At 36.5% G+C, this 15240-nt stretch overlaps 1 protein-coding gene across 2 annotated transcripts in view; it reads right to left on the bottom strand.

Annotated features, from left to right (window-relative positions):
* The window catches only part of LOC149940633 (lachesin-like), a 305656-nt gene that overhangs the window by 60363 nt on the left and 230053 nt on the right, over positions 1-15240 (bottom strand). For both annotated transcript variants that reach the window (XM_090178792.1, XM_090178793.1), the window contains exon 3: positions 747-954. In XM_090178792.1, coding sequence (XP_090034918.1) covers positions 747-954 — 208 coding nt within the window. The remainder of the gene's footprint in view (positions 1-746; positions 955-15240) is intronic.

Genomic DNA, 15240 nt, shown 5'->3' with positions numbered 1-15240 from the left:
GATGGCGCCACGTTTGCGACCGGCCGCGCATTAGTTGCCATGACAAGGTGGGATAGGCAACCTCTTTTCAATATAATTCTTTACTCGACAATAATATTTTATTCTATTCGGGTACTCGTATTTTTTTTTTAACGATTATAAATGTTTTTAATGTTCTAGACAAAGGTTGTATTCAGTATCATTTCTATTCAGTAATCGTTGAGCACAAATTTTCACTGTACCATAAGTATATAACATATATCATAAGAGGTAAGTATTCCTTCCCGTATATTGCTAACTCGGAACCACTCCTTCCGGGTAGAGTTTGCCGGTTCTAAGCCCTCTAGTTTTGCACTGAGTTCTTCGGTTTCCCGTTTCCATAAAAACTTGTTGAGGTTAACGGTAATAGTTATTGTATGGAGCTGTTGGCTCCTGTGGCGTGAAGGGCTTACCAACACCCTCCTACGCAATTTACAACTACGTAAGTGGGGCCAAAGCCGTCAGAGTGATCTTACCATACGCTATACGGCAGGATAAGCATTCCATGTAGAGGTATGGATTCCTGGCCTAGCTGATAATTTATTATTATTATTATTATGTTAATGATCAAAAATTCGCTACTGAAAAACCAACAAAGCACGCCTACTGCCTAAAACTGAAGCTCACCAAAAAGTGTGGTCATTCTTGAAATGACTCTCCGTAAAAATCTAACACGAGTAACATCCGCACTTGTGTGAAAGATAAAAATAGAATTTTCTGTTACTGACCGACGACTTCAATGAATCCAACTTGACTCTTCATGGGTGAGGTGTTGATTTGGCACATGTACTCTCCGCGGTCTCGCTCTTGGACGTCGCTGATGTGGAGCCACCACGTGCGGTGGGCGTTGTTCGTCACCTTGTATCGACTGTTGCGCGTGATCACTCGGTTGTGCAAAGTAAGCAGGGTGTAACGGTCCGTGTGTATCCACGCCACCTGTTGGGCACAAAAATAAATATATATAAAGATAACCGTTTTGAGAAGAAATAAATATGCCGATTCAAAAGTAATTGTGGACGATACTTTTTAGGTTTCGTGAAACGGGAGAACGGGAAAATACGTGTTAGCCCTAGTAGAGGGTGCCATCTACGGAGGGTTTCGAAAGCGGATGCTCTTTAAGTTTTGAACAAATGGGGGAACAGGAGATTACTTTCTAAGCATAGTAGATAGCGCCGCTTTAGTATCCATTGTGGCGCCATCTACGTCAGTGTTTCACAAACAGACACAATTTAAGTTTTGAAGAAATGGGAGAACAGGAGACTACTTTCTAGGCATAGTAGATGGCACCACTGTAGTATTCATTGTGGCGCCATCTACGTCAGTGTTTCACAAGCAGACACAATTTAAGTTTTGAAGAAATGGGAGAACAGGAGATTACTTTCTAAGCATTGTAGATGGCGCCGCTTTAGTATACATTGGGGCGCCATCTATGGCAATGTTTCGCCAGCGGATACTATTGAAAGTGTTGTAGTCAAAGAAAGGGTCGGTAATAGTTAGTGTAGGGAGCTGTTGGCCGCGTGGCATGAAGGGTTTGCCACCACCCTCCTACGCATTGTAAACCGTCCACCTGTTTAAACTCATTATAAGTCGCTAGATGACTTGGGCCTGAGGTGGTGCCTTGGGTAGCACAAGCTATTGAAAAAAATAAGCCTTTCTCTTTTTTGAGACTACAAGATGTGTCAGGCATTTTGAAATAAATATTTAGATACGATTGATAAGGTTTGCTTTTATAGTAGTTAAATAAATAATTAGGGAAATGGCTTCACCTGGACACGGCCAACTTTTATCTATCGCGCTATAACAGCCAACCCATTCGCCGAAATTCCGTGAACAAAGATTTTCCCACTAAAAACTGTAGGAGTTCAGCGCCACGCTTGTTTTTATATTGGCTTCAATGCAAAAACTATTATAAAAATAATATTCCGCTAGAGGCGCTCAAACCATACAGTTATCGTTTGCCCATAGGCTAACATAGAAACTTCAACAAAGGGGGTTAGCTGCTATAGCGGGAATCACGCGTGATCAAAGTTGGCCGTGGTCTGAATATCAGTGTTCTTTTTGTATATTTATATCATTCAAGTTCGTTGACAAAGTTCACTATGCAAAAGAACATAAGAAAATCGCCCGTTTTCAGTACAATTTTGATTCTTTTTGAAGCCTGGGTTGTAAATTAACATAATTATTATAATACATTTGGGTAAATATTTTAACACATCCTTTTTCTGTGATGCCAAAACATTTCAAAATAGCGACTTCGTTAACTTTCTTAAAATTACGAAATGTCAAATGGGCAGATGAGCGGGCACATGTTTCAAGCGAAAAAAATGACAGTGGTAAAATGAATACTTCTATCTACGATTTAATTTTATATACTTTTGGTAACATTCCCTCCTTTAAAACAAAAAAGTGACGTCGTTTGAAATAAATTACGTTTCCAAGTAATGAAACTATTCGCATTTGGTATTATGGTAAAGTCATTTATATTTCATTGGACTCGGGCTAATAGAGAGGCCTTTTAAATATATTCATAAAATTGGAATGAGGTCGACGAAATTACCTTGTCAAATGCGTATGCCCCTCCGACCCTTTTAGAATTCTAGTTTCGTTTTAAATAACAAATTCAATCCTTATTTGCAAGCTATCAATTCTCATTAAATATTGGAGAGGTTAAGCCCCCATTCCCGTAGTTCTTTTAAGCGGAAAACGTTGACATCATTGACAAGTTATTTTGAGAAACGATTGCCGTTGGTAATGTGTACTTAACTTCACTATTTTTAGTTTATAAAAAAAAATAATTAAACACTTATGGCAGCAGTGGATAGGCCAATAATTTTCTTCTTAAAGCCATTTAATGTTATCTAAAAACGTATTAAGGGTACTGAGTACTTAAAAGCGGACTCTTTGACCAAAATTAAAGGTACTCCCGAACCCAGAATGAATATTCGAAATTCAATAACGCCATCTGTCGTCGAAGTGTCTTTAAAAAGTTTTTATTAACGCATAAATTGAGAATCTATCCCTAGTCATATTCCATCGCAATAATAAGTTATACCAAGAACGAAATAAAGTTACTGAGAATGTGCTAGATGATCCATACTACATAACGCCATCTATCATGTGTTTATTTTCTTGACTCCATAATTGATAATATACCAACTAATTAGTGGTTTACGATGGATTAAAACGTTCAATTCGGTTTTTACCATCTAAATTCAAAATTAAATCGAACTTTTCCGTAATTATTTGAACAATTTTTTTCGAAAGATAAGAAAATGTTCTTACCACCGATTCTAGATGGAGCTATACAATTAGGAAATTAAAGTATTTCTTCTTGAGAGCACGACCTTAGGTAGTGGATCATGTTAGCGGACCTGAAAAAATAGTCTAGTTCGTTCTCAGTAATATAAAAACGTTCTTGTTTAAACTAAACTTTTTTACAAGCAATACTAGATGACACTATAAAATTGGGAAAATGAAGGGTTTCTATTTCGCAGAAGAGGACCGGAAGGTAGACTAACAAGTTCTCAGCAACTAAATAAGATACACTCGTACGTTCTCAGTATCTTAAATAAGTTTTAGTTTAAGCGGATAAGGCAGCAGTGGAGAGGAAAATCATTTTTTCTTAAAGCCATTTAAGGTTATCAACTCTCAATAAGCCGATCAAATCATTTAACTTTGAATCTCTTATCAGATAAACGAAAATTAGGGGAAAGCAAAAACGGGGGGAGGAGAATATTGCCTCTGATGGAATCGAGACTTTTTTAAAGAAAAAATGGGGTGGAGTGTTCGTTCATTGGAGTACTTTTTTCCCCAATTTCTCCTCTTCGATTAACCTCGCCGACTTTTTTTCCTGGGACGAGATTTAACGATTGGATCTCCTATCTCATTTCTCTCCTAATTTCATTTGTTGAACTACGTCCTCCTACTAACATTGCCAACTTTTTTCGAGGTGTTTTTTTGGGCTAAGCCTCGCTGTTTGGAATAAAATGGTGCTTAATTTATACGTTGGGATCGTATTTAGGTTACTGAGAATTGGACCTGTTGAAATAAGCGTGTTAAATATAAGCTAGGCTAATCTGAAATACAGTAATTCAAACAGTAACGCCGTCTGTTAGAGGGTTCCGTTAAGAGAATCGATTACTAAAACAAAATAAATATGTTTCTAATTAAGGGCTGCGTTCAGTAAGACGAAACGGAGAAGAGTGATAAAATGCGCGAATAAGTAGAATATTCGATTATGAAAAGGAACCAGAAAGCTTGACCCTAAACAAATTTAAAGCAATTAAAATACTTACAATTGAATACTTATTTAATACGCATTTTGAAATTTTTAATGTTAAGACTTCATTTTTCTTTTCGGTGTAATAGTCGCGAGCCAGATTTCCCACACGGTACTGAGGAGTCCCAAATAGGACGAAACAAAACTAAAACCGTTGAAGTTTCTGGCTATTTTAGTTAGTTTTATTTAGATTTCACTCGAAGGTTTATTAGGTCCGAGATTCGCGTCTTTATGTTTGTTCGAAGACCTATCGGTACGAGTTATTTGTTAGTTTTTTTATTTTTTCAAATTTGTTAAGGGTTTAGCTTTTTTACTCCTTTCCATTATGAACAATTCTACCAATTTGCATATTTTATCACTCTTTGCAATGCAGTCCATAGCCGTGGTTCCTTTTAACGCAACGAAGAAGAAACCGCTTTCTGAAAAATGTATTTCGGTTGAGGCCTTTGTTCAACGTGACGTAGAATCTTGCTGAATGCTTTTGTTGGCCATTGCCAATTTTGGAAATTGCCGCCTAGTTGGGGCTAACTCATGCGAACAAAGGCTTAACAGAAATTAACACCTATGCAAATAATTAAGATAAATATTACAAATTTCCTTAATTATTTGGTTGAGTCCGTTGAGCGTTAATGCACACAGCCAAGGATCGTTTAGAGTCAGATATCTTGGGTAGGAAATGAACCTACTTTTGGGTTCAAATCCCCACACTTCAACCATTTGACTACTTGAATAAATACACTTAGGAGATCCAATTTTGCGACGCACAACATAAATATTATCGAAATTGAACGTTAAAACGTGGAATCAGAGGTTGACATGGTAACTCTAGAGGGCTTAGGTACAATTCCTGGCCGAAGTGAACTGACAAGGAGACGACCCGAGGTGATAATCACCGATTTTGTTCAAACCCGGGTATAATGTACACTTCCATGTAACTTGAAAAACCTGCAAGGGAAAAGTTGCGACGGGCTTTCGTTTTGCCATGGCAACCGAAAACGTTTTTGACAACATGATTTGGAAATTTCCCATTGAAAATAGCATGGGAATCTGAAACCTTTTAAAAAATGAAAAATTTTGAAAATTTCAAAAACGTTAAAAATACATTTAAATTGATTTTAAAAATTAAATTACATCAAGTTTAAATGCAATTTGGACAATTGGGGGACCCTTAAAATTCTTCAGATTCCGATGTTATTTTTTTTGGAAATAATTCCAAATCATGTTGTCAAAAACGTTTTCGGTTGCCATGGCAAAACGAAAGTCCGTCGCAACTTTTCCCTTGCAGGTTTTTCAAGTTACATGGAGGTGTACATTATACCCGAGTTTGAATAAAATCGGTGATTATCACCTCGGGTCGTCTCCACTTCCTGCATGGGCACTGGGTAGATTTATGTTTGAAGCCTTAATTCAACTGACAACTTCGAAAACCTCCCGGGTGCGTAACCCAACTATATCTAATTTGGCATTTTTCAAGCCTTAATTCAAATGACACTTTGAAAACTTCCCGAGTGCGTGACCCAAAGTTGCCATGGCAACCTACTTTCCGAATGAAAGGGTGCCCAAGCTATTCCCTCTATTCCACCCACACAAACTCAAATTTCTTTTAAGTCCGTTTGAATTCTGTCTCTATTTAAAACTAGACGAGGAGCGTCACCTTTTTTGCCCCTTGCCAATATGAAAAAGATAAGAAAATTGCCTTTCAACTAAACACGGTTTCGTCGGCATGCTGAGTTTGCTGGCTTGGCCCTTGCCGGGAATCTATTCCCGGTTTGAAATCGCTTTAACTTCTTCCAGCTTACCTCCCTCTCATTTTTTCCGTTTAGAGCGATTGGAGAGCTTTTAAATGGGTTTCTAAAGGGGATCTTTTTCCCAAGTCTCATTTTTGGAAAAATGAATAAAAATGACTGGACTCTTTTTCTTTTTCCCCGTTTTTCTTTTATTATACTCTTTGCTATTCTTTATACTATTCTATTATTATTAAATGCTAAAATTATTATTTTTCAACCCTTTTTTTGTGCTCCGGAATTTCTTTTCCCTTCAAAGGCCTGTAATTTTCCTACGCAGACTTATACGCGAAAAGAAATATCAGTTCGATTGTATTACGTTGGAAAACGCGAGGAGAAATCTTTCGAATGAAAAATCGAAAATGGAATTAGAATTTTTCGCTTGCGTTTCAATATATTGTTATTTATTTCAAATTTCTGCACTTTTTGCGAGATGTTTTATTTAATTTTTATTTATAAAAAGATGGAGTTTGAAATTTTTCAATTGAATTTTAACGTGGAAGTGTTAGAATACAGGCGTAGTTTCAATAATATTTAAATTATTTATTGTGTTATTTTTCAGTGAATCTAGGACGATGGGGTGGCGGAGTGGTTAGCAATTTCACTTCGCAGCAAGAGTTCGACTAGTGCTAAGTGAAAACTCGGAACCACTAGTCCTTCTGCGTAGAGTTTGCGAGTTTTCTCCCCACTGGTTAAAGAGGTATTTTTTTTTCAAAGAAATACTCTCTGCCATTTCCCAAGATGACGGATACCACTAATTCATATATTCTTTAAAAAACTGGTGTAAGATAAACCATCCTCTCATGGTATAATTATGTGTAAAAATTATAAGGGATGACCACATGTATTTGTTTCGCGCAAAAATAGGCTGCCATTTTCCAAGATGGCGGATATCACTAATATAACATTCTTAAATAAACTGGTGTAAGATAAATCATCTCAATATTATTTTATTTTGTGTAATTCTATATGGATTTTAAACCGGATGACCAGAATTACACGTGCATTGTTTTCTAAAATTCGTCTGCCATTTTCAAAGATGGTGGATATCACTAATATAACATTTTTAAATCAACTGGTGTAAGATAAACCATCTCAATATTATTTCATTTTGTGTAATTCTACAGGGATTTTAAACCGGGTGACCAGAATTAAACGTGCATTGTTTTCTAAAATTAATCTGTCATTTTCCAAGATGTCGGGTAGAAGAAATGTATATTTTTATATTAAACCATCTCAATATTATCTAATAATCACGCAAATTATGTAAAGTCCAGAAGAGGAGCGAAGCAAGCGCTTAATAAGATCTGGGCATGATGCGAATTCGCGCGGATTTGCACCGTCAGATTTTAGATCTATCGCGAACGTCTCCTGCCCGAAATAAATCTGGGATATTCGGAGAATGTATACGGGTCAACCTGAACCGCTTCTGCCATCCCGTTCGAGACAGAGAGGAAGTTTTGGAATACTCTCATCCTGCTGAGAAAGGCTTTAGAATTAATCTAATTGCTTTTTGAATAGCCGAATAATGTATATATATGGTACGTTCCGAAGCGACGGATTAAACACTCAAGTGTAGTACGGGACTGCACTGGTTTCACTCCGGGTTCGCTATCGATTAGCGTAGAAGGAAGCTGGGAATTCTGGATGAGCGGACGGTTAATAGGAAGCGACGCGTAATTCCAAACCGCCTCGACCCCGCGTCCAACCCCGTTCGATACTTAGTTGTCGCCGCTATCTAATTTGCGTATTAACAAACTATACCGTCACCGTTACTTTCGTTCGCGCTATCAGGTTGGAGGCCATTTTATCCCCAAATAAGCCAAGACGGGTGTTAGGCCTACTTTAGCGTCATTAGCGTCTGAAAGTTTTAAGCTCTACCGTTGCTCAACGAAAAATTTGTTCGCCAGGCGGCGTCTCGCGCTTTCTTTTCTTATATCCTCGGATAGATGGCGTTTCGTTATAAAGAGGGTCCTCAATATAAACAATGGGTTTTCCTGAATGTATTTAATAGAGGCGAGTCTAGCAAATATAGCGCGGCTCCCTGAGGGAGAAATAGCCCCCCAGCAGATGAGAAGAATTAAGGGACAACGAGGGTTACAAGGCGCGTGATGAAGTGTATAAGATTAAAGAGCTACTATAGGCTAAATTTCGCTTCAAGGCTAATCGGGAAGAAAAAGTCTTTGTCGTCGTTCCTCGCTCTCATTCCGCTCGTTCATCATAAGGCTCTTCTGATTCACCGCTTCTTTTACTTGTCGATTTTTAAGACGCCACCGATTTTTCTCCCTCTCTGGAAATCAACTTCCAATTTTCTTCAAACTATTCTTTCTTATCAGTTACGATATACACTTATTTTATAACACTGCACGTTAAAAGTGGGAGCTAAAACATTAAAATCCAATGTAGTAACGATTATTTATTTATTTTGGAAAATGACAACTTCGTTAAATTTGCGTATTTATTTACAGTAAATACTATTTATTATCATCTTATGGTTTGTTATTGAATTGTTTTGCAAAAATTTCAATTTGATAGGTAAGTGTTATTTTATTTTTATGTAATTTCGTCATTGAAGCTTGGTTTTGTGATATTTTGCTTTGGTGTTTTCGTAAAATTTTTATTTAATTGTAATTTCGGTATTGAAGCCTGCTATTTTTTTATTTTTTGTTTGGATATTTTAATTTTATTGAAATTTGAACATTTAAGCATTTAATATGATAGTTTTCGTTAGATGCGTTTGAACATGTATTGTTTTGGGCATAATTTTCTTTAGTTGAATGATGTTTGGTCATATTTTGCTTTAGTTGGATGATGTTTCGGAATATTTTGTTTTAGTTGGATGATGTTTCGGCATATTTTGCTTTAGTTGGATGATGTTTCGGCATATTTTGTTTTAGTTGGATGATGTTTCGGCATATTTTGCTTTAGTTGGATGATGTTTCGGCGTATTTTGCTTTAGTTGGATGATGTTTCGGCGTATTTTGCTTTAGTTGGATGATGTTTCGGCATATTTTGCTTTAGTTGGATGATGATTCGGCGTATTTTGCTTTAGTTGGATGATGTTTCAGCATATTTTGCTTTAGTTGGATGATGTTTCGGAATATTTTGCTTTAGTTGGATGATGTTTGGTCATATTTTGCTTTAGTTGGAAGTCGTTTTGTCCTACACTGTTAAAAAAAATTGTTCTTATTTGAACAAATCGCCGTTCAGAAGGCTGTCCCTGTAACAGAACGCCATTTTGTTCTAATACGAACAAAAAATATTCGTTCGATAAAGAACGATGGTTGATGGTTCAATATTGAACTTAGATGTCCTATATTGAACAAACCTTTGTTCAAATTAGAACGTTTTGTCGTTCGCCGCGGAATCCTTTATCGTTATCCAATACAAAGAGTACATAAAGTTGTTGCTTTCAAAATTATAGCTCATGTCTCCTGCCGGCGGTTCATCATGCTAAATTAATAAAAGTAACCTAATCTAACCCATTGCCCACCGAAAAGGAAGACCAGGCCTATAACTAGATTATTTGAATTTAGTTCCAACATCCACTACAACCATCTTATTAAGCTTAAAATATCTACAATGAAAGCGATATGCGTAAAATAATAAAACCTTTTCATAGCGCAGTAGATATTAAATTTTATTCTCAACCGAGAGGCCGAAAACTGGGAACAACCGATTTAAGAATTTATTTTTACGCTGAAAACGTCAAACCAAATTGCAGTATATAACGAAATATTTACTGTAAAGTTTAATTCTGGAACTTGGGCAATTACATTTCCGAACGAATTTCGTCTACCTCGCCAATCAAATAAAAATATACTTAAATAAAAAACATTGCGTGTCCTATAAATTCGGACCTTTCACAACCTTTTTTCGTTTTCCACTTCGTTAGGACACGGAGGTTATTTAAATCGTTATTTGTGTGAAGTTTCTTTTCAATGGGTGGCGTAGTTTCTGAGAAACAGCGTTACAGACCTAACGCCCTTTGAGTCGCTAGTGAAAGAGCTACGCTCCAACAATGAAATTGAATCTTCGGTAAATTTCCAAACACACTGTACATACAACTACAAAAACAACTTCATTACAACATGTTCTAACTCACCCTGTAAATAAATGACTACGAGTAATACTTTAATCAACCAGTACACTAACTTAAAACAACATAATATTGTACGAAAAAACTACCTATAACAAAGCGCACTCTAAACCACTCATTTATTACTATATGGATGTTATACTTCTCTGTTACTTTTGGCCTTACGACATTTTCCGCAAAATAGTGTCACACTTATTTGTTCCTTTTGGTCATAAGTTGAAAGTGTCACGCTTATATGTTAGTACATGAAGACAAAACAAAGAAATCCATATAGGATTGTGTGTAAAACCTGTTCTAAGGGGAACGATCTCCTAGCTATTGGAATGAATCTATTCTATGGTGTAGTTTACAAGCCTTCCTTCAGAGGGCGAAAGGGCATTCGATCTTATTTGAACGAAATATAATATCTTGAACACACCGTTCTCTGTTACATACCTTTAGAACGCTATCGTTCATTTTTGAACAGACTGTTCTAAGTTGAACGTCTTCTGAACGAATTTTTTAACAGTGTATTTTGCTTTAGTTGTATGATGTTTGGTCATAATTCGCTTTATTTGGATGATGTTTATCTATATTTTGCTTTGGTTGGATGATTTTTTGGCATATTTTGCTTTAGTTGGCTGATGTTTTGGGATAATTTGATTTAATTCGATGATGTTTGGTCATATTTTGCTTTGGTTGGATGATTTTGTGGCATATTTTGCTTTAGTTGGCTGATGTTTTGGGATAATTTGATTTAATTCGATGATGTTGGGTCATATTTCACTTTAGTTGGATTATGTTTTATCATATTTTAATTTTACTATAATTTTCTTTTTTTTAATGTTTTACTTTGTTTGGTTTATTTGCGTCGTAACTAGGGTTGTAGCTTTTGTTAATTTGTCATATTTCACTAGAATGATCCGTTTAAGCGATATCATTTTATAGAGGAGTTAAACGTTTTATTTTTAATTTTAAAATCCTTATGACACACAATTTGAACCCGTTGGTGTTTTTCCGTCCATCGTATTACGCCGAAACTGTCGTTAACGTAGTTGGTTTTATAGGCATGGCGCTCAACGTTTCAAAACAAAAATGTGATTATCACGGTATCACGTAGAAGCTCGTTTATAAGTTGGTCTTAGTAGAAGGGAGCTCTGACAACTTGAAAATATATAAGTCGAGGCAGCCGTAACGCTATATCAAATTCTATAGTTTAGCAGTATACCCTTTTTAATACGAGGGAAGTCGCGTACGTTAGCGAGCGCTCTTTAAAAGTCGGGTCCCGGTTCTCGCACCTTTAACGAAGAGGGCAGTAAAGACCTTCTCGCCGTGTTTCATCCTTAACTCTAATGAATGAGGGAGGCGTCGTAAACGGGCGTAACACCCAGGCTCCGAGAAGCGAGAAAGAGAGCCCTCGGGTTAATTAACTCGGATGACTTTTACGAATAACTTCTGGCGGGCTTTTCGCGTCGTTCCTTACAACGGCTGATCTCACCCACTCGGCACACTTCAAGTTTTATCTCTTTTAAAGTTTGTTTTAAAGAATGGACGTAGACGGGTGAACTCCCGTAAAGGATATTATATAAGGCTTGTCAGTAGTTATGCCAAGGTGACTTCCAGACGGAAATCGAAAGAGAAGCCCGGATCTGGACGAGCGTAAAATAGCACGTTTCATTGCGCTTCAATCGAGCTATTCGCGCGATGGGTTCCTCCTCGTAAATCTTGCCCTCGTCAAAGAGGGCTTCCAGGAGGAGAAGGTCCGTGTTGCGAATTCCTCTCGCGTGTATGGCCCGGGCCCGCGCGCCTACCTCACCCGACTCTCCGATATCGCGATCCGCCAAAGCGCGTCTATCCATCCTTTTCCGCGTCATCCGCGGATAACATCGCCTTTACGCTTGAAACGGACTATTTTCAAACTCTTCACTTCCATCCGCGCTGGACGATTTCTCGATGTTTATCGCTTTTGAAAAGTATAGTCTTAAAAGAGGGGGAAGAGGAACTAACCCTCCCCCGCCCCGTCGTGTTTCTAGAAAGATGTTGGGATGACGATGATTTGCGAAAAATATTTCTATACCCGGGTCTTCACGTGAAACCGACATTATGACAGGGAAAATAGGGTGCTAAATTGAAAGTTGATGAATTTATGATTGTACGTATATGGTCTCGTTGGCGGGAAAGATTTATCGCTTCATTTACTTCTTCCTTTAGTGGTTTCGATTAAATTTATCGATATTGCGGCTTATTTAATTATATATTTTTCGGATAATTTAATACTTTTCTTTCGAAATTAATTAATTCATCCGTATGGACAAGTTAAATTATTATAAATTTTACGACACCTTAAAATTTACGACTATAATAAGGGGGAAATTGCCGTTTTGCTAAAATTTGCCATTTAGGGTAGTTTAACAATATTTAATTTGGCAATATTAGCTTAAAATTTTACACTCGATTGCCTTTAAACTTAAATGGAATATTAACGTTGAACATTTTTCTAAGTTTTGATATTAGGAAGTCATAGAGGGTGTTTCAAAAGGTTGTGCAAAAATTTTAGGGGGTTAGTTGAGAAGCATGCCTGTTTTTTTCCATTTTCCTACGATGAGTTAAAAGAGCGCCAAAGCTTCGAAGTGTGGCTTACTAGCCCCTGGAAGTAGGCTTCAACAAGAGCAAAACCAAGCAGCATTGACTTAAAATACGGTTCAAGTTTACTTTTTTACGCTGGTTACTTCGATTTGTTTACCAAGTCCTTTTTTACCTATCACACGAACCCAAACCTTAATGTTGGCGTTTCCCTGCTGCTTGGTTTTGCGCTTGTTGCAGCCTACTTCCAGGAGCTAGTAGGCCACACTTTGAAAATTGAAAATAAAACAGGCATACTTCTCAACTCACCCCCTACAACTCCTCCTTAAAATATTTGCATAACCTTTGGAAACACATTGTATAGTACAATAGGTAATACTTAACTAACTAACCAGATTCCATGACTTATGTTTTGTGAAATTACAGGAATAACTTACATTATCTATCGTTCAGGTGTTACTAATATTTTGTGAATTACCAATACGTTATTTGATTACTGGAATAATTAACATTATGGAAACGTAAATATTTTTTTCGTAGTTAAGATATTGTTAATTTATCATTAGATTACCTGATTGATTTATATTTCAGATTTAAATAGTTTGAGCTGCGACGTTAATACTAATATTTCGTTTAATTACCGAAATTATATGAGATATTTAAGCTGATTTTATTTATTATTAAATAAAAAAATAAAAAAGTTTCAACATATAACTGACTTTTTATCGCTATTTTGTAACTAAATTTAACATTTCCGTTATAAGCCTATTTATAGTCTCCCGATTTTCCGGGTGGAAAAAGGGACCTTATATACTATACAAGCAATAAAGATACAGGTATCGGAAAGATGGTTGAATAACGCACAGGCGGGCTCCTAGTCCATACGCGAAAGTACGGAAAACCGTATGAAGTAACGGGCCCTTTTTTGAGTGGTTGCTAGCGTCATTTGTAGTTGAAGGGTACCGCACGTTGGATATGTTTGCATTGCCGAGAAGAAGAAGCGAAAGGAGAAAAAACGACTTTTGACGCGTTCAACGGCGTTTTTGGGATGGGGCTTACGTCATTTAAACCCTTTCTTACCGTACAGTTCGGCCCAAGTCCGACGTCGAAGTAAAGTCTGCGTTTAACGAACGAGATTCGATTTGGGGCTGACTGACCCGCGAAATACGTTGAAAATGTGGGGGGTAGAGGATGGCGTGGTAACGTTTTCTTTTAGCGCGAATGTTTATGGAAAACCAGCTGAGGGAAAAACGGGGGCCTCAGTTTTTAGTTTATGGCTTGTCTTAACCGTCTGCTTCCCAGAAACGTCAACGTTCGCCTTTTGCTGGCGACGGATCCAGCCCCAAAAAAATAAAATCAATTTATACCAACAAAGGGCGTTAGACTTACGCCAGCGTGAACGAAGACTTTATATAAGACGCTATAAAAAGTGTTTTATACACTTTTCCCCTGACTCCGTCGTTCGCGCGAAACTATCGTTTTTTGTTTTCGTCGCTTTCAGTCCGCAACGCGCGACGTTTCTTTTCAGAAAATTCTTTTTATAAATCTTCGGTTCATAAAATCTAATCCTTTAATGGTATTCCATTTTGGATCGTTTATTTATACGGCCTAATAGCGTAAATATATCGTTGATTTACCGTTTTATTTCTTTCTACTGGTGCCCTGCCTCAAACAAAAGCTCGGGGTTTTTTACTTTGGATGAATGTACGGAATTTTCCCTCCGAAATAAATTGACCTATTTAAAGAGAACAGACCCAATTGAATGGGAAGAAAATTGTCATTACGGAATGTATATTTTAAAGTGGATTTAAATTTCAGGGTGGTAATTGTAGAGGTAATAATTTGATATCGTAGATTGGTTAAACCCAAAGAAACTACTGTTCCAGAAAAGCAAACTTTTAAATATTGAACAGATATGTCACTATAATAATTTGCTATTTATCTATAAAATCCTAAATTACCAAACCCTCAATTTTTTCAAACAGTTAAAATTGAAACTATAAAACCAGATCAAATAATATTTTAAATTTGCCCAATTGTAAGACAAAACAAAAAAATTCGTTCATTTTTTTATTACGGCGTAAACCTATTCAACTCACTATTACTCATGCCATTAAAAAATGTTTTTAAAATTAGAAATTATAGAAAATAAGGTGTTTTAATATAATGCTTTTTTATTTTTTTGTTCAATTTTAATTATACACTTTTTTTAATAAGAAGAAACTGTCATTTATTGTATTAATTCTAATGAGTTATAAATTTTGAAAGCTAGGGCTTTAAGTCGCTAGACGACTTGGTCCTTAACAACCAAAAAAATGTATTGAAATAAATAAATAAATAAAGAAAAAAAATTGAAAAAGAAAATTTCGTACTCAGTCAACATTTTACGATATCTGTTTTCACTCATTATGTGGTTTAGCAGAATCTTCTATGAATAAATTTAATTATGAATTAGCCATTAAAATATATATATTTCGATTTTTTCAGACGAAGTCGAT

This window comes from Leiobunum rupestre, chromosome 6, assembly GCF_980474605.1.
Source record: "Leiobunum rupestre chromosome 6, qqLeiRupe1.1.hap1, whole genome shotgun sequence".
Taxonomy (NCBI): domain Eukaryota; kingdom Metazoa; phylum Arthropoda; class Arachnida; order Opiliones; family Sclerosomatidae; genus Leiobunum; species Leiobunum rupestre.
The sequence above is the reverse complement of the archived record's forward strand: the minus strand, read 5'-3'. Positions and strand labels throughout refer to the sequence as shown.